This window comes from Paralichthys olivaceus, chromosome 21, assembly GCF_024713975.1.
Source record: "Paralichthys olivaceus isolate ysfri-2021 chromosome 21, ASM2471397v2, whole genome shotgun sequence".
In the NCBI taxonomy this organism is placed as follows: domain Eukaryota; kingdom Metazoa; phylum Chordata; class Actinopteri; order Pleuronectiformes; family Paralichthyidae; genus Paralichthys; species Paralichthys olivaceus.
Window position 1 is genome coordinate 15,590,985 of NC_091113.1, and position 26,932 is coordinate 15,617,916.

Sequence of the window (26,932 nt, forward strand, 5' to 3'; positions counted from 1 at the left end):
TCTTTCTCTTTCTAGTCATCAGACAGTGAGCTGAGGAGGCTGTCAGAGCAGCTTTTTCAGAAGGACGAGGCGGTGCAGAGGCTCCAGAAGGAGAAAGAACATCTGGTGGAGCTCAGCCAGGTGAGCGTGGTAAAGCGTCAGGGTGAAATATATTAGTATGCAGTTATGCAGTTGTAATGGTCCATTACATTCATTTAATACTATGCTTCCATGAAGTTGGGGGACTTTGGAAAGACATAAATGAAGCATTGCACAGTAAAAAACCACAAATTAGTCTCCAAGCCCACACTGAGAAAACCCTGATGACATCACAAGGGATATTTTTTACAGAGATGATAGAAATAGGGAGAATAATGGGGAGTGACAAGAGATTGTGTATAAAGATGTACAACTTGACGGCTCCTCAAAAGTGAAGCCAAAGCATCTCGATTTCCATCTGGTGGCTGGCTGCAGTATAGCTCATAAGTCCCACTTCCTCTATGTTAGTGGATGGGACAAAAAGTCAAACTACATGAGGAGACAATGATGTTAATGGTGCCTTCTTATAAACAACCAAAATTATGTTTATATTCAAATGTTACTCAACAAAATGCAATGTGTGCATCCTTTAGGTATGCCCTGTTAGTATCAATGTACTACCATCCATAGTGGGACAGTATACAATGTACTGCTATATATAGAAAAATATATAATATGTACTATAGGTCAAGAATGTCATAATCCCTGCCCCGAACATGTGAGCAAATGGGAAACATGCCAAACTTTTTTCCCCCAAAGATGGTTCAGTTCTTGCAGAACCTCATTCATCAGTGTTCATCGCATAAAACAGAAGACAGTGACTCATTGTTCACTTATTTGCTTTTTCTGGAGCTTTCTGCTACCTCTTCTCAGCAGACAGATTTCACACATGTGCCGCACAGGTTCAGAAAACATGGGAATATTTCACATGACATCACTTCAACATGTATAGTAACTTTCACTTAGATATCCAGAAAAATACAGTTTTAGGGCTACAGCTTAAAAACGTCTGATGAAGACCATGACATGCAGCTGAAAGCTCTTGGAAAAGATAATAAGTAAACCTTCTGTTTGCTTTGTTTATTTATTTTTTTTATTTTTTTTGTCAAACTAGTGTTTTTCAAAATCAAGAATCAAGAAAAGTCACTTACAATAAAGATCGGAGGCCCAATATTATCCATGTAGATCATTTAGACAGCATGTCCTGCTGTTTGGCTTCTTTTGCCTTGTCTCATTTGTCAGTGCATAGATACCTCACTTACTGTTTGACTGAGAGTGAAACATACTTTGAGGAAAACACAATATGGCCTGAAGACCTTCCAAAAGTAACCCTTGAGATAAATGTGCTCCGTATCACTGTACAGCACGAAACTTTCAAAAGCCGAGCAGATGCTTTGAAAAATCTATAGAAATCGTAAACCTTTAACAACCTCATCATTCTCTGGGGCTGCTACAAGAGGCCGTGTTCACTTATTTCTCCCAGATGCTTTGATCAACAGTAGCAGCTCTGCCTCATTGTGAAATCTGTGGGAGCAATTTCACATCAGCCCTCATTATCTTCCTTTGTTTGTTGAACATGTCTTATGGATTGAATCAAGAACACAAAGAGAACCTGACATGATGTGGATGGTCCTGGCATCGTGGGGGCTCTTGCAGCTGTTTCAGTGATTTTTGGGCAGTCACTGAGTTTGGTGTTCCGATGCTTTTGTTCCCACTTGATTGAAAGACGGAGCGATCCGTCAGATCAAACTGGAGATGACTTCTGACATTTTCTCTGCAACCAAACAACCTCTATCTTTCCAAGCGCCAATGTGGCAGACAGATGGATGTGATGGGGGATCAGTGATTGAGGGACACATGTGCAGCCCAGGCTCATGCATCTTGTTTCACCCCAACAGCAGGCCATCGAGGACCTACAGAGCGAAGAGGAGAAAGTGAACTTGCTGACCAAAGAGAAAACCAAGCTCCAGATGCAAGCTGAGAATGTAACTACATATTTTGTACTTTTATTGGTTGGTAATGCAATATATTACAATATTTCCACAGAATATTTAATATTTTCGGGAGTATTGTGAATCTTTTGATTCACATTTTCAATACTGCATTTGAGTTTCGTAAACTCCTGTCCTATCCTATCCTGACATATCCTTCTCCTGTCACATGACCCTTCTGCTGGAGAAAACAAAGCAGCATTAGCCATAATACCCACAGTAAATGCAACATGGATAACAAGTTATTACTCTTACTGTCAGCTGCAACTCATTGTCAATCCAAGCAAAGAAATCCCCACTTTTACTTTTTGCCATTTCTTTTCTTTGTGAGCTTTCACGCCTATCTTGTTTGCGCCAGACTTTCAGACTTTTCAGTCTAGTCAGAACCTAAATAATCCCAATTTGGTCCGACTAAAAGAGATGATCTCAGTCTGGATCAAACAAACCATTGTTTGCACTATTAAAACATTTGTTTGGATAGTTCAGACTTTCCGACCAATTTCAGGAAGTTGGCAATAGAAGAAGAAGAAAAAGAAGAAAAAACGTCTCACAGGATTGCTGGTTGTCTTTGTTTCTGACGAAATAACGTTTGAATGTCTGGGGCTCTCATTATGCTGGTAATGATACCATATTGATTACAGTGGCAAAATTAGGGAAGTTAACCGGTTCATTAATTTCCTCCACTCAAACAAAAGGACTGCTTTTTCTTTGCACAGAGTTAGCAACTACAGCAGCTGAATTTCCAACACGTGGATGCAGCTGTTTACATACCAATCTATGTCTACATAGACTCAGCCCATGTAGTGATGGTGGCAGAATGTACTGGCTGTCAAACAAAGTTCTTTAGTCTGCTCACAAAATTAAAATGTGAAACCAAAAGTAACCTGATCAAATATAAACAATGTAACAAAGACATTACTCGTGTTATGGACTGTGGCCTGGACTTTCAGGTGTTAAAGCACCCTAAGGGTGTAGTAGTATTTTCTGCAACCAATTATAAAGTAGCCAATCTGCTTCCTGTTTACAGCAGCAAACGCCCAGTGAATGTGAATGTGCATTTCAGGCTCATTAGTATGGACAGATATTATTTCTGATATTGAGCTGAAACGCTGCACTGGTCTGAAATCAGCATTGTTATAGGGAAATGTATTTAATGTGGACTTAAAGCTTAACTGTTAGCTCATTACTAATTGTATCTTAACAATGGATCAAATGACTATGTGGAATGGGTTGCACCTATTGACCCATCCACACAATAATAACCCAAATCTGCAGCCCCAGTTCAGCAGTGTTTTCAGCACTTTTAGTTCAATGTTGTGTTTTTACGGCCCATGACTTGCTGCTGTGGTTCAGCATTGTTTCTCACTGCTTTTGTAAACCTCATTTTTAGCCATGGGCTTCTTTTACAGAAAATACTCACATACAACCACAGCACACAACCTGTTTTAAAAAGTGCACAAAGTTTAACAGCTAAAGAGACAGTTTTGCTTCATGGAAGTTGGTGAAAACCAAAATAGCTCTTAAAAGGGAATGGAACATTTTGTTAGGGTCACAAATATGAAACGAAATAAATGAGAACGCTGTTTTTTTACTATGTTACAAGGAAACATTTAACAGTAAGAACAAAAGGTTCAACAGTGGAAATGTAACTGATTAAATGTCACATCATATCAGAGGCAGAGTATTTCTTATTAGAGACCACTCTGAGATCATATTAGTCTAACATGTGCATCTAACAAAAACACAGAGAACCAAGAACCAACTATTTAACAGTGATATGAGGAATGGAAACTTATATTATTATTCCACTTAATTGTAACCCTGTTAGCCAATAGGCCTTGGCAAATCTGGAGAGACATTGAATACATGTAATTTTATGCATAAAATGGTCAAATGTAATAAATGGTCGATATAAAAGATATTGATTAGTGGCACAAAATATTTGAACTACTGGAAATTATAGTTTCAAGATATTAGTACCCATTTTAGTCTTCAAAACCTCAATCATTTTGAACTGTACTTTCTGCACTTGCATGACATTATGATCATAGAATCCTAAGTTTTCTCCTTTCCGTCATTGCCTGTGTTCAGTTGGAGTATCAGCTGGAGCAGGAGCATCATCAGCGGGGTGAGCTGGAGAGGAGCAGGAGAAAGCTGGAGGGTGACAGCCGATCCACTCAGGACAGTCTGGGAGAGATGGAGAAGATGAGGAGTGGTCTGGAGGACCTCATCAAAAGGTCAGTCAGATATCTTAGATTTTAGAGTATGGAAAAACGTAGAGCACATTTCAATAGTGGGCAGCAAAAGAGTAGAATGTCCCACTCAGCCCAACTAGTCTTTGAGCCGACAGCAAATATTTGCTTTGAAGCTGAAATTGAATCTGGTGTTGGTCAATGTGAAATCTCTTTTTAACTATGCTGGAAAAGTGGCAGTAGGAATGGAAATGTTTGTGTGTGTCAGTTCTCTGCTTTGGACCAGACTGGAAGATCTCAACAACTTTTTGGATGAGTTGTCGTGAAAGTTTGTTCTAACATTCAAGGTCCCAGCTGATGAATCCCACCGACTTTCATGATCCTCTGACTTTTCCTCTAGCAACACAACGAGGTTGACATTTTGGAGATTTACTGAATTGCCTTGACACTCAAGATAGTGTAATTGGTTTGGACATTCATAATCCCTAGAGGATAAAACCTAATGGTTTCGGTGATCCTCAGACTTTTTGTGTAGTGCAACTAGCAGGTCAAAACTTTATCTCATTCAGTGCAATAGTTAACGATTTGCAAAACCACAGTTCCTAGATGACAAACCCGAATAAAAGTAACAATCAACTGGTGTGAGTCTTTCACTGTTTTAAGTAAGAGTACCAGTGTGAAGGATTAGGGGAATTTACTAGCATAAATGAATTATGTTTTTATAAGTGTATAATCATGGGAATTAAGAAATGTGTTTCCCTTATCTTAGAATGAGCCTTTCATATCCACATAAGGAGTGAGTCCTGTTCCACAGAACCCAGCATATTTCTATAATAGCAAAGAAAGGACCAACCATGTCAAGTGACGCCCACAGTAGATTTTTCTTGCAAAGGAAGGGTGAGTTGAGGGGGGACTCACTAAACTCACCAAATCCTGCACACTGAACATTTAACGGCAGTTTCACATCTGGAAGTCTGGACCATGGTCCAAACCCAGATTAATGTCTTTGTTACATTGTTCGCATTTAATCGTTTCACGTTGTAATTCATAGAGCGGACGAAAGACTTTTATATGACATTCACACGTTGGCTGTGTCTTCCTATACTTGACATTGAGTGGGGCATGCCTCTGACAGCAGCATGTAGTATTTGCTGACTTTATTGGATAGTAGTAGTCTTTCAGTTTGAATGGAGAAAATTAATGAACTGGTCCACTTTGCTAATTTCATTGCCAGAGTTATATCGTTATGGTTTTATCAGCAAAATTAACATCCTCATTGTTGACAGCAATCAGCGAGCCGCTGATCCCGCTTCTTTTTCATCTGCTAATATTTAATCCTGTCTCAACTTCTTGCAATTGGTCTGGAAATCCAAACTTCCTCCAAAAAAATTCCAACTGCTAATGATCCAAACCATGGTTTTTTTGATCCGGGCCGAGACCACCCGACTCAGACTCAGCTGAAAAGTCTAAAGGTCCAGACCAAGCAAGGAAGGTGGGAAAGCCCCCCTAAGAATCTCAACATCTATCCAATGAAATTTGCAGACATTCATGATCCATTAAGGTTTTTAATCACATAAGATTACCCCTTTAACTTTTCATTTAGCATTTCAACAGTCCTTGTGACCATGTTGACGTTAACCTTTGGCTGAAAAGCACCAATGTGCCAAAGTAGCCTACAGTGTCCTTTCCCTTTAATTGTCCTTCCTATTAATTGGTAATACTGGTTTGTAAATATGAACATGCCATGGAATTCTCCCTAACTTGTGAAGTAGCAAATGAAAAGATGGTTGATTACACAACAAAGATATAAACATTAGAAAATGTAATGTATGTTTTAAACCTACATTATTTATTAGCATAAATATATAGTTTCTCAACTTGTTTGTATGCTATAGACATTTACATCACTCACATGTGATGCTGTCGATTGATGCATATGACATCTGGTCATGTCCACAGCTGTCTATGGACTGAATGGGAAGCTGCACCAATCCTATCTATTAACCCAAGGAAAGAGACAAGCTGCCCCAAGGCACTGTGGGAGGCTGCAATATTTATTAATGCCTGCTCCTCAGTCCAGTCACCCCCTCTCCCCCCTCTACCCACTACAATCCCAACATGTTGCTATCTGCCCTGAATAATAAGAGAGCAAATTGAATCATTCACTATACTTTGCCTTGCAGTAACCAACTGTCAGAGTGCACAGCTGAGGCTGATGGGAATTAGTTTTGCAGGAATTTGGTTATAATTCAAAGTAAGTACAGATAAATAGAAAATTTGAGCTGATGATGGAGCTAATAATAATGATAATATTCAAGCCCATCTCATGGTTCCTCTAAATGGATTGAGCTTGCTCAATTTTGGATTCATATTAACTGGAGTTTCAGCAAACTCCTTCTCCTGAAGAAAGCCATGAACTCTGGGAAAATGTAAATATGACGCGAAAGGAAATATTTGTTGTTGTGCTTAGTAACATTTCAGTCTTTGAACTGATTTGGTTTCAGTGCATGATGTTGATTGTGTTTATCATCTCTCCTTCTCTGTGAAGGAAGGAACTGGAGATCAGCAGTACCAGCTCCAAACTAGAAGCAGAGGAGGCCCTCAACACTGGACTGCAGAGAAAGAGCAAAGAACAACAGGTCAGTTTAGTATTTGTCTAGTGTGTGTGATGGTGCATGGCTGAGGCTTTCCAGTAGTCAATCTTTCAAGATGCACTACGCAGACAGAATGGTTTCAAGGATTGTAAGGAGTTGAAGTCTGTTGAATTTTGCTGAGGTGGCCAGACCAGGTCAAGGTTCAACCTGGAGTCATGTTCTGAGGCTTCAGTTGGCGCAGATAGATCCATTCAAACTCTAGAAAATCAAATGAGCTCATTTTATGTTTCCTCACCACAAAAAACAGGAAAACTTAGTTATAGAGTCCATAAAGGGGAACTTATGATGCTTATTTTTCTTATTTCTTGTTACATCATTATTTGTCCATTGGTTTTTTTATATGGATTGTGGTTGCTTTCAGAAGCTCCACACTGGTCAGGGCAGGCTTCCCAAATTTTGAAGAAATCAAGTTTTTAAGGAGACCAAAGCTCTGTCTGTTTTAGTCAAAGGACCAACTGAGGGTCTGTGTAACAGGCAGTGTGACATGAATAAGGACTTTTTTTGAAATGTGAATCATACAAACCGACTGTGGTGATGACAAAATAAGACTACAGAGCTGGAAATGATAAGAACACGCCCCCTTATGCATGTAATGCGAAGTCAATCTAGCTTTTCAGACACGAAACTGAAAAATGTTTGGAAAATGTTCACAAAATTGGGTCTGGACATTCTTGGGTCCATATCACCCAAAGCTTTCTTTCCAAGTCAACATCTTTAGCATCTTCTACATGTCAACATGCTCCTCTTTTGCATACTGAGATGTCTGAGTCAGTTGCTGTGGAATTTGTTTGTACTTCAGGCATTGTGGCAGTTGACCATGCCACGGGGCTCTCACCACAGCAGCCAGAGAAAAACCAGTTGCTTTTCAGCATATTTTATTAACTTTTACCACACGTCAGAAAACATAAATTAAACAAAACTTAAAGGGGTCCAGCAGTTTCAGTGTCTCTCCCACAAGTCTCTGTCCGTGTGTCTAACTCTTAGCTCTGAGTCCTCTGTGTGTGTCCCTTGAGGCAGCTCTGCTGCTGCCTTTTGTACCAGAGGATCAATCAGCCAACGGCTCTCACCTGCACTGATTGATCCTCTGGTGAAGGTGCTCTCCAAGCCACCTCCACAGACGAAACATTTGCGTTCTCACATACGGCCCCTCCAGAGAATTTCGGAAGAATATCCAGAGTTCAGTGCAGTTTAAGCAGTTTGCTTTCAGTACCTCCACACTGGTAACGGGATGAATCCAAGCTCAAATGAGTTTTTGAGGAAGCCTAAGTTAATATTGCTTGGTTCAGTCAAACAAACAACCGAAAGTTTGAGATGAATTACTTTTTTGGAACTGTGAAACATGCAAACCCACTCTGATGAAATTCCAGAATAAGCTGGAGAGAGACAGACAGAGTCAGTATTCCACTTAGGAATGAACTGTTGCTGCAAATGCAGAGGATACATGAAGACTCTCTTTTTGCTTGATAGTCATCTGCCAGGCAGCAGGACTGGTATGTGCCTTCCATCTGCAGCCTGTAATTTGAGAAGATGTGATGAAATTTTTCAAAGAGCTGCAAAATTACACGTCTCATCCAATATAAGCTAGTTCCTTGATACAATCTAGCTCAACCTGCAGCTGGATTTCAAGACTAATGTAAGTTCATAAAGGGCGCTGATGGTAGAAAGCTACAAGAAAGTTCACCTGGAAAAGACGCAAACGTTTCCCTTTGACCAGAAACAGTTGAATAATATTTGGCTGGGATGAGAACCTCTAATGTTGACTGGTAAATGTATGAAAATCTGTTTCCTAAAAGGACATTAAGGGAGCTCAGCTATAGCTTCCAGGATACATACCAGTCTGTCAGCAGAGCCGCTGGGCGCTGCTCTGTGATTGGATCAGTCACTTCACAGCTCCATGCCTGTCAGGAGAAGGTTAAAACACACCGCCTACATCCAAACTGATAACCATCTCCTGCATCTATACGATGCTGTCAGTTAGGATCCCTCTCTTTTTTTTTAAGACTTCAATATTTCACTGTTTCTGATTGCTTACCTAGAAGTGTCCATGGCAACAGAATAAATGACTTTATGTTGGATCATTTGATTGTTTTGATTAGGATACTGACTGATATCCATATCACCACTGCTTTATCCAGTGTCTACAAACAGCATGAAGTCATTGACACCTTCTTGGCTTTATGTAACTGAAACGAAAACATGTGTTTAGTGGGGCAGTGATCAAGAAGTTGGGAGTAGCTGTCTCATAACATATTAATACGACTTTTGACAATGATGAAATGCTTCTTTTTCATTTAAGTGCAGCAGTTTCCTTGGGACTTACACAAGATACACAATTTAAAAGGGTAATGATACGAAGGCAAAAACTGAAAACAAATATTTCAGGTGTCACACATGTAGAAGTCAAAGATGAAGATGTCTGTTGTGGTTACAGATCTCTGTCACAACAGACAATTGGATTTACCATTGTGGAAAAACACAAGTGTAACATGTTGGTCTTTTCAATGTAAGCCAGGGATTCAGCAAAGCCCTGTCAGTCAAACACCTGAATGCCGTGTAGCCATTTTGAGGTTAGTTACATAATGTGTTGAGAATGGTCTGATTAATTCATACAATCACACAAAAATACAAAATTAAAGTGATAAACAACTCATATAATCCACACTATATGGAGCATTACCTGTGCTATGTACACACCTTACATACATACATACAATCATACCATAGAGTCTATAAAAATAGACAATCGAAAATGTATCTCCACTTTCTTCCACTGTACAACAAAGTATGCACAGTGGAGATCATTGAGCCATGACGTGGTATCAAGGTCCAATAAAAAAAAAGTCAGTCTCAGCTGTCCATCTTGACGTTTCACTACTTTCTAATAGCATCAAGTAGTTGATGAAAGCCAAACTTACTGCAGATGACAGACGCCATCTTTCAGAGGTACTGAATTATACCGACCTGCTGCTGCAAGGTGGTTGCCGCTGCTGCTTCAGGATCTGACGAGGCGCACATTGCACATCTGGTGTCCTCGCACTGTGCCGTATTGCCCTGGCACATGTCCTTCCTCCTCGCTGACCTGTGCTCGGTCAAAGGTCAGAGGTTGGTGAAAACCTGTGCAGTGCTTAGGGTTTTTTTTGTGTTTGTTTGGTTGGCTCTGGAGTTTATTAGAACTGTGCGGGTTTAACGACCTATTTGCTGCCAGCCACCAGGGGGAGATCAAGATGATTTGGCCTCACTTTTGAGAGCCCAGTCCACGGTCCATATTATCAGCTTGCTTACAGTTTTTTGAAAGACACAAACTAATTGAGTTAGCTAATGATGTGCTTGGAAGTAGCACCAGTTATCACTGTAGATCATAAGCCACACAGCCAGGCATGCTAACATTAGCTACGGCTATGTTACAGCCAAAACACACATTTTTCAAACTATCCCTCAGACACTTTTTCAGTCTTTTTGGTTTTGTAAATGCAGAAAGGCATCAGTGACTGTGACTACTGTCTAAACCACTGTGGCCTTAAATGTGGAACAAAACAACAGAACCTTAAACAGCAACATAATGAAGGAAAAAGCTTTGCAATAGTGGCCACACAGATTATTAATATGACATTTTTGGTGTGTGCAGTGGAAAACCACCACAGCAGTAAGCACTGCGGTGTTGCACCAATGATGCTGCCATTTAAAAAGGGTCATAATAAGTCTTCTGATTCTAAGAGGCCTTGTAGCACAAAGTCATTGAATAATTATGATTAGGATAGGTTCATTTCTTTGCCCTATTGGTGTTTAGTCTGTCTCCGTAATGTTTATACTGAAGCGCTTCCTGGAAATCTTACTCTACCATCCAGATAGAATCAAACAAGTCTGAGAGCTTTCATCTGTGTACACGGTGCATGCTGTAGATAATGTGTTTGGTCTGTGTCAGTCTTTTCAATGGACCAATTATGAGAGAATGCAGAGAGCAAAAGAAAGAGAGAGAGAGGAACTTAGAAAGAACCTCTTTCTAAGTTCAGGTGACTCTGCCGACGCCTCTGGGAGCCTGATTTTCCCCCCAGAGGTTTGTCAGGGGAAGAATAAAGAGTGTCTTTGTGGAGTGAAAGGCGATCGGTGTGTCTTCGAGGTTGGACATATTTTCACATTTACTGTAGCTTTGGCGTTCTCCCTATCTCACAATGAGACTATTATCCAGTGTGTGCGTGCATGTATGCAGACACAGGTGGCTGGCCAGTTGACTGGACTGTCCCTCATAACTGTTGCCCACTGTCTGGTTTTGGCGTAAAGGTCACATGAATATATACATAAGTTTGCGTAGAATCAGACACTGACACACATCCTCTTCAGAGTGCCGTAATCCAAAGCAGTTGGCTTGAAGGCAGGATGACGGGGGGTCACTATCTGGAGTTCTTACAACAGCTCCATCATGCTCCTTAGTGGTTTTATTACACGGTCGTAAAGCAGTTATACCAAGTAACAGAGCTGTAAAGGGTTATCACAACCCTGAAGCTCAGTCGTACCCTGCAGTCTGTTTGGTTTACACCAGATGGTTCCCTGGACGCGTTCCATCAGATTTTGCCCCAGTGTTAATAACAGTCTAAGCTTCAGGTGATGCCTTTTTTTCCTTATGCACCCCTTTGCTGTTAAGCCATGCAGGCTATTGTGCTCTCATTTGTCCAGATTTAGCAACATCTGACATTTTTTCTCTGAGATGGAGCTTAATAGACATTAGTCTGATTGGATCATGAATCTGAAAGTGTTTTTTAAAAAATGTCAATTTTTATTTTAAATCTATTTTACAAAATGATGTGTTGAAAAGAAGAAGAAACCCACAAACACATCGACATGTTATCATTTTATAAAAACGTGGACATTTTAATAGGCCATTGCCTGTTAAAACATCCAGAACACACAGAACAACACAAGTTTTGTTTCTGACCAACAGATAAATATATAATGATATGACTTCAAGATGACTCGTGCAGATACTGAACACTTTGGTACAGGCTTAGCACAAACAACACTTACACACTACACTAAGTGATTGATCCTGCAATTCAAACTGCAAAAAGCTGTAAAACATTAATGTAGTTTATTGATTTTAACTTGACTTATATGAATCTGACTGTATTTCTAGTCTAGTTTAGGATAAATACGAGCAGGGGGAACAAAGCTGTGTCTAAAAATTGACAGTAAAAAATGCTAAAGACAGTTTTGTGTCTTGAGGAGGAGTTATGTGGAGCTATTTATTTCAGTTGTCAGGCTTGGTAACAGTGTCTGTACAAGGATATGTACAAAAATTTCAGGAACACAATGTCTAAACAGGATCTGCACCAACTTGCACTCATATCAGTCACCTAAAAATGGCAAAATGTTTTCATCAAGATCAACAAAAAATACTCACAATGTTAAAGAGAGTGAAAAAATTGTCCTGGCTCCACCTGAATCAAAATGTAATGGATTCGTCCCGGACCCATATCACATCCTTCCACCAAGTCTTGTGGTAATTTGGTAGTTTTGTGTAATTCTGCTTATTAATACACAAACAGAAAGATGATAGCATAACCTCCTTGACACAATTACTGTAGTTATGTAAATACATAAGAAAAAATTCTTAGCTAAAGCTTAAAAAAGGTCCTTTATAACTTAGTGAGTGAAGACATGACACCCAACACTGTCCCCAAATGACCAACTCTCCTCCCTGCTCACTGTGGACAGCTGACGTCTACCAGAGCAGCAGCGAGCTGAGAGTGAATCGTGGGATGTGGAAACAGAATAGAGCACTGTAAGAGAATCAGGGAGTGTATCTCTTAATGATGCATTTCCTGTAGCTGTTTTCATTTTGTAAACTCAATAATGCACTGAAAGGTTAATAATGTGTTCATTGTGTCTACTAATTCCACAAACGTCTGCCTGTCTGTATGTGGAATGCAATCTCATGAACCATTCATCTTATCAGCTTTACACTTGACATGTGACTTCTTAGTGTACAAGTGCAGTGCCAAGTTTGGTGAAATGTCAGACGGACTGAACAGCAACAACAACATTAAGAGAATCACCTTTTGTTTGGCAATTTGTCTTCAAAGTAAAAGCAAACCGTTAATTTTGTTGCTGAACTGCTTCACATGGAGCTGAATTATAGAGCTTTTCTTTTGAAAAGTTGTGAACCTGTGTCCGAAGATTGTGTCAATTGTTAACAGACCTCTGAAATAGCTGACATCCAATGAATGAAAAATTACATTGACTATAAAATCTGCATTGCAGATAAACCAGGTAGGATGAACACAAAGTTATCCAACTTTACTCTGCATAGACTGTTCATAAAAACCTCTACACACAATGTCCAGCATGCAAAAAATTAAGAAATAAGTGACCGTATAGTGTTTGAGGAGGACTCCCAAACAACAAGGAATAACTCTGTAGTAACTCCGGAGCATCACCACAGGCCAAGAGAACCGGCAGGTTTAGAACAGGTGCTGCACTGGTATTTGGCAATGCGGGAAAAGTCTCTGCATAAAAATCTCTTCTGTACATTATGCACCTGTTAACAGGAGCGACGTCATCTCTTATATCACTGACATGAACCTGGGTCGTCAGCTACAGAGCTTTGCTTTGACCAGGTCAACAGGAACTTTCATCACCCTGTCAATCAAACAACTCCTCCTGTTGGGAGCTGCAGTTTGAAGGCGTTGAAAAGAACAGAGCGTGTAGAGTCCTGCAGCGGTGCAGGGACCTGAAGTGTGCGAGCATGTGCAGACAGTATGGTGGACTCTTCAGCAGGGGGTGCAGAGGCTGGGCTTCTAAATAGTTTGGCCCATGTTTCCCTCTCTGACTGACATGGATTGGGGGGGGGTCGTGCTCTGACAGGATGTAGCTGCCCACGCTACTGTACATCCCCTCTGATACAACTGAGGAGCATCAGCTATGAGGCCACATCTGATTGTAATTTATGGACAATTATTTTAGTTTTAGAGTGCAGCGGAAAAAGAGAGACTTTAAGCACATACAATTATGGAGATCAAACCCTCCAACCATCCTCAGCAATGACGGGCTAATTTTCTTATTTCCCCACATTGATCCAACAGTAGAAACATTGATGTGGGATCATTTAGAATAAATTTCATTTTGAAACATGCACAAAATCATTGTATAAACTTTCTCTGCAATAGTTAAGTGGTCCGAATTGCATTTATCCAGGCTGTCGTGCTCAGACATCTTAACGTTGTTAGTGCACTGTTGTCTCAATCGTATTAGAACCACAATATTTATTTTGAGACTGTGGAAAGTAGGAATTTAACAAGAAACAGACATATGAGTGGGGAACTGTGAGACAGAAAGAGGCTGTGCATGCATGAGGGGGTGTGGACAGTAAAATGCCGAAGGGGATCAACAGTGTGTGTGTGTGTGTGTGTTTGAGTTTGTGTGTCTGTGCGGGACAGTCAGTCAGTCAGTCGGGCTGCTGCTGCCTCACCATGGCTGTTCTCTCTGCAGAGGTGCTGCGCTGGCATGTGAGTTTTTAGTTTGACTTTTTCTGTTTTTCTGTCTAAGCTTCACTCTTTTTTAAAGCTGATTTAAAAGGCTATAGCCTCATGTCTTCTTTCTGGTGATAGGCTAAGACATGTCTGAGTCCCCCTTTGGGATATTTCTCAGGTGTTCAGGTTAGCTCCCCTTCAGTTAGAATGAATCAAATTATAGCAGAAGCACGGGATCATTTCTTTATTTGTTTATTGTGACTCATACTGTCTAATAGTTTCATGTTGAGGGATCTTTGGATGCAGTGTAGCCGGTGAGCTGCTTTCACCACATCAGTGTGTGGAGGGGATGCTGCTGTGAATGGCCCTGGGCTACACGCCATGTCAGACACACTTCCTGACACTGAGACGTAGATAGAAACCAGAGATAGCGCAGAACATGGTACAACTTGGAAGGATGCATCGCAGCTATGTTGGGGAAAAAAATGGCCATAAATCTTTACTGGCACACACAACACAGCGCTGGCAGGAGATTAGTGCAACGGATATGTGCTGCTGGTGATTTATTTATGAGAGATTGGTCTGATGTTTTTAAATTTTGGAACGGAATCAAATGAAGTCATATTAGCATCAGTTAGTGCACACAGATTTCAAGCAGAATTAAACAAATATTCCATTATATTGTAAGGATCTGCATTTAAAATGTTATTCAATGGTAAAGATTACCTTGAGGATGTACGTTTGTACATAAATATTAAGAACACTTGAAATGACTAACACCATAGCCTATGCGTCAGTATGCAAGTTGCATATCGTGCTGTTGTGGTTTGTCTTACTACAACATCATATTTTCATACTTTAGGGATGCATTGTGTTTTTGAATGTGTTATTGTAGTGCATCATTTGGAGTTGAACGCTAAGCAAGTCAAGTGAATCAGAGCAAAAAAAAGTAAAAAAAATATTTTCCTCCTCAAGTATACAGTGACAGGAAATGGAGATATTATTACTTATTATTTTGTACTTAAAGTTACAGTGTGTAGAATTTAGTGATATCTCGTGTTGAAATTGCATGTTATAGCTGAACACCCCTCACCTCACCCTCTCCTTCCAAACATGAAAACAAACCTGTGGTAGCTTCAGTTGTCATAAAAACTCAAAAGGTGTTTAGTTTGTTCAGTCTGGACTAATGTAAAAAACATGGCGGCCTCCGTAGAGATGGTCCCCTCAATGTAAATATAAAGTATTTAAATATAAAGGGCCTTTTCTGGGGTAAAGAAAACTACAATTCATACAATTTAGATGAAACAAACTAGTGAAAACATCATGAGGATTATTCTACATTAAATTTCTGCTAATTGATCCCTTTCACCTAAATCTTACACACTGGACCTTTAAGTAGAGTATTTGAGTAAATGTAGTCAGTTACTTCCCACTACTGACAGTTTTACAGTGTCAGAGCCTTTTGTTCAGTGTGAATAAAGTAACATAAATCATATTTTATGTTGATATTTAGAGTATTACATCAGTATGTGAGGGAAAATGTACTTATCAATTGGGGCTATATTTGCAAGATCCCTTCTATTCAGCATCAATAAGCCAGTTATTTAATAATTATTACATAACTCGTGAATTATGATTGACTGTGAATAACACAGTTGTAAATGGTATAACATGGTTATAATAATACAGAATGTATTATATTTAGGATTTTCACACATAATATAAACATATTAATTATTTTCTGTTTTGTTCAATGTTGTATTACAAATAAAATAATTTGTTGTAGTGACCTCACTTGGACTGAAGCTTAACAGTAGAGTGTCTGGGCCAAATTTACAAACCACATTTAAACATAAAAAATAATCTACAAAATATGCAACATCGACTGCATCAGATCAAGGGATCTTTTTATTGTAACTTCATAAAAATAAGTTATAATAAATAAAGATAAAATGCACACAATAAATAAAACTATCAGCAATCTTTGATTTGAATGTGCGTCAGATGTTGCTTCAATCCAGGTCTGTAAAACAGAGAGGACGGCAAAACAATACTCAAATTCCTCGAATGTCGTGAAAATGGCAACGATGTTTGTGGGTCTCACTGACTGGACACTGCAGACCCAGCCCTGAGTCAGAATACAGATAATGACGGTGGCCGCAGACATTCCTGCTCTAAATTGCTACCTGAGGCAAAAGCCAGAGGCGTTGTTGCCAGATCCCAAGAGAAAGCAAGAGTGAACGAGACAACCCCACCGCACCACACACAAGTGTTGCCCTGAAATAGCAAACAGTCTGCGGAGGTGACGCCCCATTTGCTCTGTCAGAATGATAGAGTTACTGGAAAAGAAACTTCACATATCCTGCTCATATTTTATATTTTAGTGAAAGCAGACTGTTATTGTTTTTGCCATCCAAGTCTGTTTTTTCTCCTTTCTTCAGGCCCGCATTGAGGAGCTGGAGGAGGAGCTGGAGGCAGAGCGCGCCATGAGAGCCAAGGTATGGTGTATCTTCACAGCTGTAAGGGTCGGAATGTACATGCTGTTATTATGTGCACGCAAGATGGCTGCTTTGCGTATCCTGCGTCCGTTTGGTCAGGGCAGTAGTGAATCACAGTGGACACGACATCAGGGACAGAAATTCGTCGTTAAAGACAAGCTGTGTCCATATTACCCACATGTGTATGATGTGTCATTGCTTTTTTTTTATCTTAACATAAAGGGTCAAATTTTGATTTCCTTGAGTGTCGCCATCTTCGTTTATGTTTTTACGCATTCAAATCCGAAAGTGGCCGATAGATTGGTTCGAGTCAAAGATTTTGGAGAAGAGAGTTCTACAGTCTTTTGTCTGAGGTCTGTGGTGTTCCCTCTGCTGGAGTATGTAGTAACTAAGCAAGTACATGAACAATAACTTTCACAACGCAGCCGGTTGCTTACCCATACGTGTGGTTAAACAGCCATTACCTCATTGGCTTAAGGAATCTCCCCTCTCCCACAATGCAACAACAAGCACATGAGGCTTAAATCTGTCACTCAGGCTGCAGGCCAGACAAGAGGAGGTCGGCTGTGACCCTCGGGCCCATGGCATGGTGTGCAGAGCCGTTTGCTGACAGAAGGGAAACACTGAAAGAGAGAAAAATAAGAGAAAAAAGATGGCTGATGTGTTGGCAGCCGGTGGGATACGTGTGTTGATCACCCCAAACCATCTGCACCTGTGATAATAAACTCAGGGGGGAGAGACCTTGTGTTTCGGATTAACGTACAGGGAAACCCCAGAGGCGTAGAGGGACCCCAACATCCTTTTTTCTTATTTTTTCCCAAACTTTCTCTTTCACGTATGCACACCCGCACACATGCACACACAAACTTATACTTCTATCTTAGTGAGGACACTCCCCAGCCCCTTACCCAAAGCCTGAAGGCCTGTCCTAACCCCAAACAGCCCTGTTACACTCAATTTGGTCCTCACAAAGATATCTGTGAGACACTATTTGTCATGATACATTTCCTATCCACTTAACCTAGCATGAACCCGTACCATTACAACTAAAGGCTTAACCCTATCCTAAAGCACGTCTTTATCAGCAATTTGACAAAGTGAGGACTGTCCAAAATGTCCTTACTTTCTCAAAATGTGCTCATTCTGTAAGGTCTGTCCTCACAAATAAAGTAAAAGTACACACACACACACACACACACATACACACACTGGTACCTTCTGTTTCTTGTATTCCCCTCATCTTGCTCCTATAGAAGCAAACCCGAAACAAGAGGATATTTTTTTCCCAACACATTTCAGTAATATTTAAGGGTTTCAGCGCAGCACGCCTGCTTCATATAAAACGAATCCACCAAGGTGAGTGCTTCAAGTGCGTGTTGTTTCAATGGAGACGCTCTTCAAACGCGTGTGTATTTAAGCCCCAGAACCAGGTCGTCCCTGAAGAGCTGACTCCAGTTCCCATGTTACAGCAGGCGAGGGCAGAAATGCAAAAAGGAACATATTTCACCCTGAGTGTTGAATAGAGTGACAGCAGGCCCCAGGGTGTGTTTTGCACACTTCTTCCCCACTCTGGGTGGTATTCTTAATGGTGCAGGAGCCGGGTCTCCCCTCCCCAACCCACCCCACCGGTCCCCAAAGCCACGGAGTGGTGAAAGAGGCAGGCCGAGGCACGCACGTCTTTATCTGTTCCGCAGCGCTGCGTCGTCAGAGCAGCTCAGATCTAACATACCTCTGCTGCAGACAGGCCTCCTATTGTTAGGCTCTGCTCCTCAGGTCACACAGGGTAGATAACATCAGGAGATAGAGGCTGACAGACAGCACTATTTTCCATGGGATCTTCCTTCGGCTGGAATGCCAGCCGGTCTCACACACACACACATGCACACGTACACACACAGCTTTCAAAAGTATGTAATCTATCAGAGAAAGGCAGATATCAGTTTATTTGAATTGGATGGGCAATCAAATCAACATCCCCATTTTTTTCAAACTTCCTCGATCACGATTAGTGGACAATTATTTGGTGCCCCCCCCCCCACACACACACAGTGATCTGATTAGTGTTGGTAGTTATTGCTAACGTGTAAAGTGAGTGCAGTTCAGCGGGGGGGTGAGGAGGGAGGAAATGCGGCAAGGTACAGTACAACGCACACTGCAAAATTAATCTAGCTCAAACTGACTTTTTGTGAATGCATGCAAGAGGGAAAGCAATAACCATTATCCAACAGGAGCATGATTAAGTTGCTTAGGTTATAAATGTTTATGATAAATGTTTCAATACATTTTCTGTTAATTTTCCCAAGAGCCCTGCAACATGCTGTAGTGCAAGCTTGCTCTATGAGGCTCAAAAACAGGAACTTGGTTAATTATTTTGTACCAACAATGAGTCAAATCACCATGTGTAAAATGTCTATTTCCCCTCAGATGCTCAGATCCTTGTTATTTCTTTGGGTTTCCCACCTGGAACTTAAAAAAATGACATGATCCAGTGTGAACAGCATCCATACTCCTTCATTTTCATTTGATAAATTAGATTTGGCTGAGATAGAGATCATGGTCAGATTTAATAGGATTATATTATTATTTTATCAACTCTTCACATGAACATTTCTGTTACTACAGCCTCATTAACAGAATAACCAACCACAATAGGAAAATGTTGTCTCCTGCCAAACAGATCGTTTTGGTGCGTCTAAGATTTCTGCCTCCAAAGAGAAAGGACTTTGTGATGTTGTGTGTTATCCTCAACATGACATTTTAAAAAAGGAATGTGTTTGGGTTTTTCAAGATTTTTGTGTGAACTAACCCTTAAAGTATTCAATCCCTGTGTTACATTACAAAGTAGGTCACTCATTCACCCTCCTCACTGACGTTACTCATCTGTTGTATTGCTTAAAAGAAGAATCAAACATTTTTCCTTTGACAAGATTTTGTTGTTGATGTGTCACACACATCGTATGAAGAAGAGGGCTGAACTCAACTGCACTTGCATTTTCTTCTATGCATCATTTACCAAATGATTGGTAGTTTATTACAGTCATGCCACATCTTTTTTAATTTTTAAATTTTTATTGATGGCTATCGGGATGTGAAGATAAATTCAACAAATAAGGTTTAAAAAAGTGTTTCAGAAATCCTAACCTTTGAATAACAGAAACATTTTGTTATACGCCACCTTTAGATTTAGATGAATGGACAGATATGCACCTTCACAATCGTTTCATCCCACCTTGTCAATTGTCAGGAAAACACGGGTGTTAACATAGCTCAGATCAGATTGGAATACCTCGGTCATACTGGAGGCTGAGTTGACGGGTGGACTGACATCAAATGTACACACATTGGCCTGTTGGCCCTCACTGCTCAGAGGAACACTCCTAATCTTTCACACCCTTGTGCAAATAAAGATGGATCTACCCTCCCACTTTGGGAGCACTGACCCCCCATTAGCATGTGAATGGGAGCGAGCGGTGTCGGCTGGTGCCGATCCAGTGGAGCTGTTGACTCAGTGGAGCCGAGGCGAGCGATGAGTGAGCCGAGCGCTCAGTGTTATCCCTGAATGCAGCGCCAGGTTGTAGACACAGAGGGTAGGGCAGGGTCTTTGGGCCGTGTGTGTATGTGTGTGTGAGAGGCCCCCAGTGAGTATCATCTGTTTTCCCTTGTTCTGCCTGAGGTGTGTTGATGGCTCATTGCTGCTACGAGGGGAGGCCAGAGACTGCAGCTTTTACAGACCAGTCTCAACAGCTACACTCGTCTTTAAACCAGCTGTAAAAGGTTGTCGTAAAAACAACAAGCGCTTTAAACTCCAGAGCGTTTGTGCGTGTAATGGCCCCGCATTCATCTTAAACTGTCTCCATGTGTGCTGTACCATGTTCGAGTGCAAGCGGGACTGTCAACATTTCTGTAGCTTTGAATATTGTATTTGTGTATTTTATTTTTCATTGGATGTATGGTATCAAGTGTTATTATACTGGTGGACCCCTTTGAAATGTGATATCTTTTCACAATAATTACAGCATGAACGAATTGGATTTTTGGGCGCTGATGCTGATGTAAGATAGTAATAACTAATAAGCTGCTGTCAGACATTCACTGAACTCCACTGATGCTCCAGAGTTGAAGCATGTGTGTGAACGCAAATGTCAGAGAGAGAAACTCCTCTGTTTCTGCGGACTTTATCCACCTGGCCTCTTAGTTTAAAGTCCATAGAACGTTAGGAGAATCTGATGTGTGAACATAGCAGAGATAAACAAATATCTCCCGCTCAAAAAGCGAAGCGTTGATACACACGTAGAAGACACAGACGAAGATGACAAGAGAGTTTGTGGTGATAAGAGCTGACGATGATACGATGATACGCAGCGGGGTTAATACGTCACTTCCTGTCTCTGTCTGCTGCACCTCACGCCTGAATATGCAAATTAATTTCATAATGAGAAGGATTTGATGCTAAAGCATCTGTGCAGGGAGCCGTACACAATTATATATATTTTTTATATATATGGACTGTTCACTGTTGACCTCTGTGTTTGTCAGGTGGAGAAGCAAAGAGCAGATCTCACCAGAGAACTCGACGATCTCACCGACCGGCTGGAGGAAGCAGGAGGGGTCACAGCCTCTCAGGTAAACTGGATACAGTCTTACACACACACACACACACAAACACACACACACACTCTTTAGAGAGAGCTCCATGCTTTCTAGTGGCTTTTGCTCATCACTAATGAGCACTAAATACAAAGTACAGCTGTGGCTTCACTTTTTTCTTCATAAGCCAAAGATGTATTTGACATATTTTTAAGTATATAAAATTTGGGGGGTATTTAAAAAATGTATTTCACATGTATTTTGACTTTAAAATAGCCATATATACAGTACATTTGAATAACCAGAATCATTCAGACACTAGAAGCAACACATTTAGATCAATCATTCACATCAAGTTCTTGACTTGCAACTTTTGCAACTTTTCCAACACCGCAAACATACTGTTGAACTTTACGTGAACAGATGGAAGTGAACAAGAAGCGTGAGGCTGAAATGCAGCGTCTGAGGAGAGACCTGGAGGAGTCTTCTGTCCAGTCTGAAGCTCTGGCTGTGTCTCTGAGGAAGCGGCACGGCGACGCCATGGCGGAGGTGAGCGAGCAGTGCGAGGCTCTGCAGCGGGCCAGAGCCAAGCTGGAGAAGGAGAAGCAGAACCTGAGGATGGAGGTGGACGAGCTGGTCGCATCGCTGGACAATCTGCAGAAAGCCAAGGTCCAGATCTGCTGTCAGATGTTCATTTAAACCAAGACAAGTGTGTTGTGACTTTGGCGTGATGTGTGCTGGTGTGTTTGCGCCGTGCTGCAGATGTCCTCGGACAGCCAGATGAAGAAACTGGAGGAGCAGCTGTCCGATTCCAACAGGAGAGGAGACGACCTGCAGAGGACGCTCACTGAGCTCAGCGTGGCCAAGAACAGACTCACAGGTACAATGATGTTAGACTCATCAACTGAATTCTGACCATCGTTCTGGATCTCATACTCAGTCTTTAGATTTTTAAATCATTCAAACCGATTCATGTTTGGTGGAATTTGTTTTCGTTTCCAGGAAAGCTGGAGAACATTTCCAAAAAGTGCAAGGTCGTCGTATTTCTATGAGCGAGACAAACACAGATGGAAAAAGAAACAGGAAAGGATTAGGGCCATGTTGAGGTTTTGAGATCTTGCAGTATTTCAAGAAGAATAGAATAGAAGCTTTCTATTCTTTTCTATTCTCCTCGAATAAGTCGTTATGTTATGTGAAAAAAGTTGTAGTTTTAGGCTCCTTGTCATGTAAGAGGAGGGATATCAGAATATCTGTTAGAAAGAGGAATGTGGAGCATCTTGTTAAGCCTTGTTAAATTTACTTTCTTAACTCTCATCAAATTCCAACCCTCGATCCTACGTGGACACATTTTAAATTATTTCTCAGGAGAGGTTCATGTCACAGTTTTTCTCTGTAGTAGGAGAGACTCATAGGTAGTTTGAACTTTAAGGCTTTGGGTTCACATGGAAAAAACTAGAGGAAATGGAATCAGCACAGCAGAGACAGGAAAACAGCAGGTGCACTTTAATATCTCGAAGGAGAAGTGGGAATATTGCGAGAATCACCATTGAAACCCAGATACATATCCTCGCTGTTAAGATAAACTAAGACAAATGGGGACATTTGAAATATTCCAGCAGCAAGAGTCAAAAATAGGCATCAGTAAGTAATAAATAACATGTAATACTTAAGTGTAAGGAATATAGAAAATATAGAAAAATATGAATGGAATAAAAACTATTATATACATATACATGTCTCTCACTGTAGTCATGGCAGAACACAGAAAGGTGTGTAGTACGTTTCAAACAAATAAAATAAAAAAAGTTGAAAGCTGCAACAATAATCTTAGCGTACAATATCAAATTTATCAATTATGAAATGACTCTGAATGAATCTATATTAGCCACAATGCATACTTTGATATTAGATCAAATGTGTTTAGATTTAAATGCTTCCATGCTTTTGTTGTACAGCCGCTAGACGTTTAGCCCCCTGACACATCACCACTAAAACCTCTGAGCAACACCCTCAAGGTGCTCTGCACATGACACAATGTTATGTAACGTGACAGTTTGTTGAAGCACAAACACAGATTTCATTGTTTGCTTGTGTTGAACATATGAGGGTCTGGGATGTGCTGACGTGTTAAAATGTGTTTTGATGTGTGTGCGCTGCAGTGCCTCAAATGCTGTTTCTTGTGTATCCTGTCAGCTGACAACGCAGACATGAGTCGACAGATGGAGGAGGCCGAGAGCAGAGCCAGTCAGCTGGCACGCTCCAAGACTCTGCTCCAAACCCAAGTGGAGGAGCTGAAGAAACAACTGGACGAGGAAGTCAAGGTCGGTGTTTTCAGCTCAGTATCGAAACAGCAGGAAGGTTCTGAGTCTTTCTGTGTGGAGTTAGCACATCTCCCTGTGTCTGTGTGGGTTTTCTCCAGGTGCTCCAGCTTCCTCCAACAGTCCAAAGACATGCAGATTGGGGATTAGATTAATTGTACTTTGAATTATAGATGTGAATGTGACTTTATATATCAGCCCTGTCATACACCATTACCTGTCAAGGGTGTCCCCCGTCTCCTATCAATTTCAGCTGGGAGTATAGATAATGGATGGACGGATAGAAAATCAAATATGAACATAATAATTCCTAACACTGTTTATTAACGTGCATATTTTCTTATTTGCACCAAACCCTATGAAAACACATTGAAACTCACTAGATCTGTAATTTTATCTGGATCAGCTCCAAACTCACAAACCAATCAACCAAGGCCCAACAGTCCCCTTAAATTCCGTCAGGCTGCACTTTCACACACTTCGAGATATCAGTTGTCTAAATATGCCAGATTCATTTCATCAAGCTCCAGGAATTATTCTCTGGGAAAATGGTAAACATGTCAAAAAACTATCTAAGTAATACAAAATTCCTTGATCTTCTTCTTCCCTGAGCCATGACACATCCTTCCACCAAGTTTCCTGGAAATCCATCTCATTGTTTTCGTGTAATTACTGCTTGCAAACAAACAAACCAGGCAACAAAAAAAAAAGGACAGGGGTGAAAACATAACCTCCTTGGCAGAGATAAAAAACATCTGTAGTGTAAGTCATGTATTGACGTGTGTCTGTGGTGTTGTTGCCAGTTTAAGCAGGCGGTCAGCAGCAGTCTGAGCTCAGTGCGGCAGGAGTGCGAGGTTCTGAAGGAGCAGCTGGAGGAGGAGCAGGAGAGCAAACAGGAACTGCAGCGCCTCGTCTCCAAACTCAACAGTGAGGTGACGCACTGGAAGACCAAACACGAGTCTGACACCATCCTGCACGCTGACGAGCTGGAGGAAGCCAAGTACGTTGTGTTGACGCTGTCGTCAGCCACATTTAAAACTTGGATTGCATCTCACTCGTTAAATGACGTGTGTGTCACAGGAAGAAACTGGCAACCAGGCTCCAGGAGGCTGAGGAGGCCGTGGAAGCCACGCAGGCCAAATGCTCCTCGCTGGAGAAAACTAAACAGAGGCTTCAGGGGGAGGTGGAGGATCTCTGCATGGACCTGGAGAAGGTGGAGCAGCAGACACACGGCACACAGAGGGTTGTCTGTTCTTCTTTGTCTGTTATCCTTGAACATGTGTTCCGTGCTCCAGGTCGGCAGCTGCGGCCAGGTGCTGGATAAGAAGCAGCGGGTCCTGGAGAAGCAGCTCGGAGACTGGAAGCAGAAGTGTGAGGAGTTGGTGGCCGAGGTGGAGGGCTGCCAGAAGGAGAGCAGGCAGCACGCCAGCGAGCTCTTCAAACTCAAGACGGCACATGAAGAGTCTCTGGAGCAGCTGGAGGCTCAGCGCAGGGAGAGCAAGGCCTACCAGGGTATGACTGCACACATGGGTGGGTGGGACGTGGGGGTGCAGTTAAACATTTTGGGGTTGGCGTGACAGAAAGTCTTATTTTTCATTTCAGCGCCAATGTTATCAGGTTAGAGCGGCCATACAGCAAAATATCTTTAAACACAGTTTCAAATTCTATATCTGTCGAATATGTCCCTTCCAGTACCGGTTTCAAAGTAAAAGCATGCTATTGTTTAAGTTGAATGAATCCATTCATTTGTTTTAACAAGGATTTTATTATCATTATTCCAGGACCAGAAGATGCATGACTTCATACCATAGAATTCACTTAGTCGAGTACCTAGGACTACTTTTTACACAACAGAGCAGTGACGCAGTCGTCACACACGCGCCTAGTGTGGTCCAGATGTAAGCCTCAAAGCTACTGGCTCATCTTAACTTAGCTTAACTTTCTCCGAAGTTCACAAACCTCACCAACTATCACACCTGGCACCAGCTTCATACATAATGCACACGTCAATCTGGCTTTTGGCTACAGATACAACTTCATGAAACGGCTCCTTTAAAAGACTCAGTACTGACAAATTGTAATAAATTCTAGCAAACAATGATTTATAGTTATCATGGTTTCTTGAGCCTTGTATATGTTTCTGTGTGACAGAGGAGATAGCTGATCTCACAGACCAGCTGTCTGACGGAGGTAAGAGCGTCCACGAGCTTCAGAAGGCAAAGAAGAAGATTGAGATGGAGAAGGAAGAGTTACAGGCCTCGCTGGAGGAATCTGAGGCAGCCTTGGAGGTACACAGCTTTAGTAAATCAGGAAGTTATGACACATTTATGAAATGAATGTTTGCAACACAAGTTGAGATTGAGGTAAAAGAGGATAGCTGCACTTTACATGAACTATAGCATGTAGACGGGAACATACCAGAGGAACCACACAGGTAAAACATGGCATCTCCAAGTGACTCAGAGAACAACAGTGTCCAGAAACATTAAAACACTGTAACAGCCAGTGCCTGGGTTTAGCTGGAGGTCATTTATATATTTAGGAATCCAGTTTCAGTGTTAAGTTGAGCACAGACCGCTTTCTCCAGATATTTTTCATAAATTCCAAGTATTACTGTGAGAATTACACCCAAGGGTCTCTATTGTTTCCCAGGCTGAGGAGACCAAGGTGCTGAGACTGCAGCTGGAGTTGTCTCAAGCTAAAGGAGACCTGGAGCGCAGACTGCAGGAGAAGGAGGAAGAGACTGAAGCTGCCAGGTACCTCATCTCCCTCTGTGACAGTCTTCTCATCCACTGCACTGATTCTCTCCAACACTCTAACATCAATATTTTTCACCCTGTCCTCTATCTCCCTTCTTCAAAGTACATTATATCTGCAGGTAAGACCTGTTTCTGTAAAGCCTTCCTCTCTTCAAACCCTGATTTAGTGCAGCAACACATGTAAGGTTTATTTTTTAAGAAAAACCATCTTTCTTCGTCCATTCATCCCTCGCTCCACCTTTCAGAAAAGTCCACCAGAGGGCGCTCGAATCCCTGCAGGCCAGTCTGGACGTGGAGGTGAAAGGCAGAGCAGAGGGACTGAAGCTGAAGAAAAAACTGGAGGCTGACATCAACGAGCTGGAGCTGCAGGTGGACCTGTTCACCAAGAACAACACAGAGCTCGGCAAGAACAGCAAGAAGCTGCAGCAGCAGATCAAAGTATGACGATGATG

The 26,932-nt window shown here is 41.4% G+C and overlaps 1 protein-coding gene across 3 annotated transcripts in view; it reads left to right on the forward strand.

The window, feature by feature from the left end:
* Positions 1–26,932, forward strand: part of LOC109626997 (putative uncharacterized protein MYH16) — a 54,042-nt gene that overhangs the window by 22,564 nt on the left and 4,546 nt on the right. For all 3 annotated transcript variants that reach the window (XM_020083298.2, XM_020083301.2, XM_020083300.2), the window contains 15 exons: positions 16–120; positions 1,917–2,003; positions 4,101–4,246; positions 6,750–6,840; positions 16,760–16,816; positions 21,353–21,439; positions 21,827–22,072; positions 22,166–22,283; positions 23,597–23,724; positions 24,525–24,721; positions 24,802–24,934; positions 25,017–25,233; positions 25,873–26,009; positions 26,374–26,477; positions 26,726–26,918. In XM_020083298.2, coding sequence (XP_019938857.2) covers positions 16–120; positions 1,917–2,003; positions 4,101–4,246; positions 6,750–6,840; positions 16,760–16,816; positions 21,353–21,439; positions 21,827–22,072; positions 22,166–22,283; positions 23,597–23,724; positions 24,525–24,721; positions 24,802–24,934; positions 25,017–25,233; positions 25,873–26,009; positions 26,374–26,477; positions 26,726–26,918 — 2,046 coding nt within the window. The remainder of the gene's footprint in view (positions 1–15; positions 121–1,916; positions 2,004–4,100; positions 4,247–6,749; positions 6,841–16,759; positions 16,817–21,352; positions 21,440–21,826; positions 22,073–22,165; positions 22,284–23,596; positions 23,725–24,524; positions 24,722–24,801; positions 24,935–25,016; positions 25,234–25,872; positions 26,010–26,373; positions 26,478–26,725; positions 26,919–26,932) is intronic.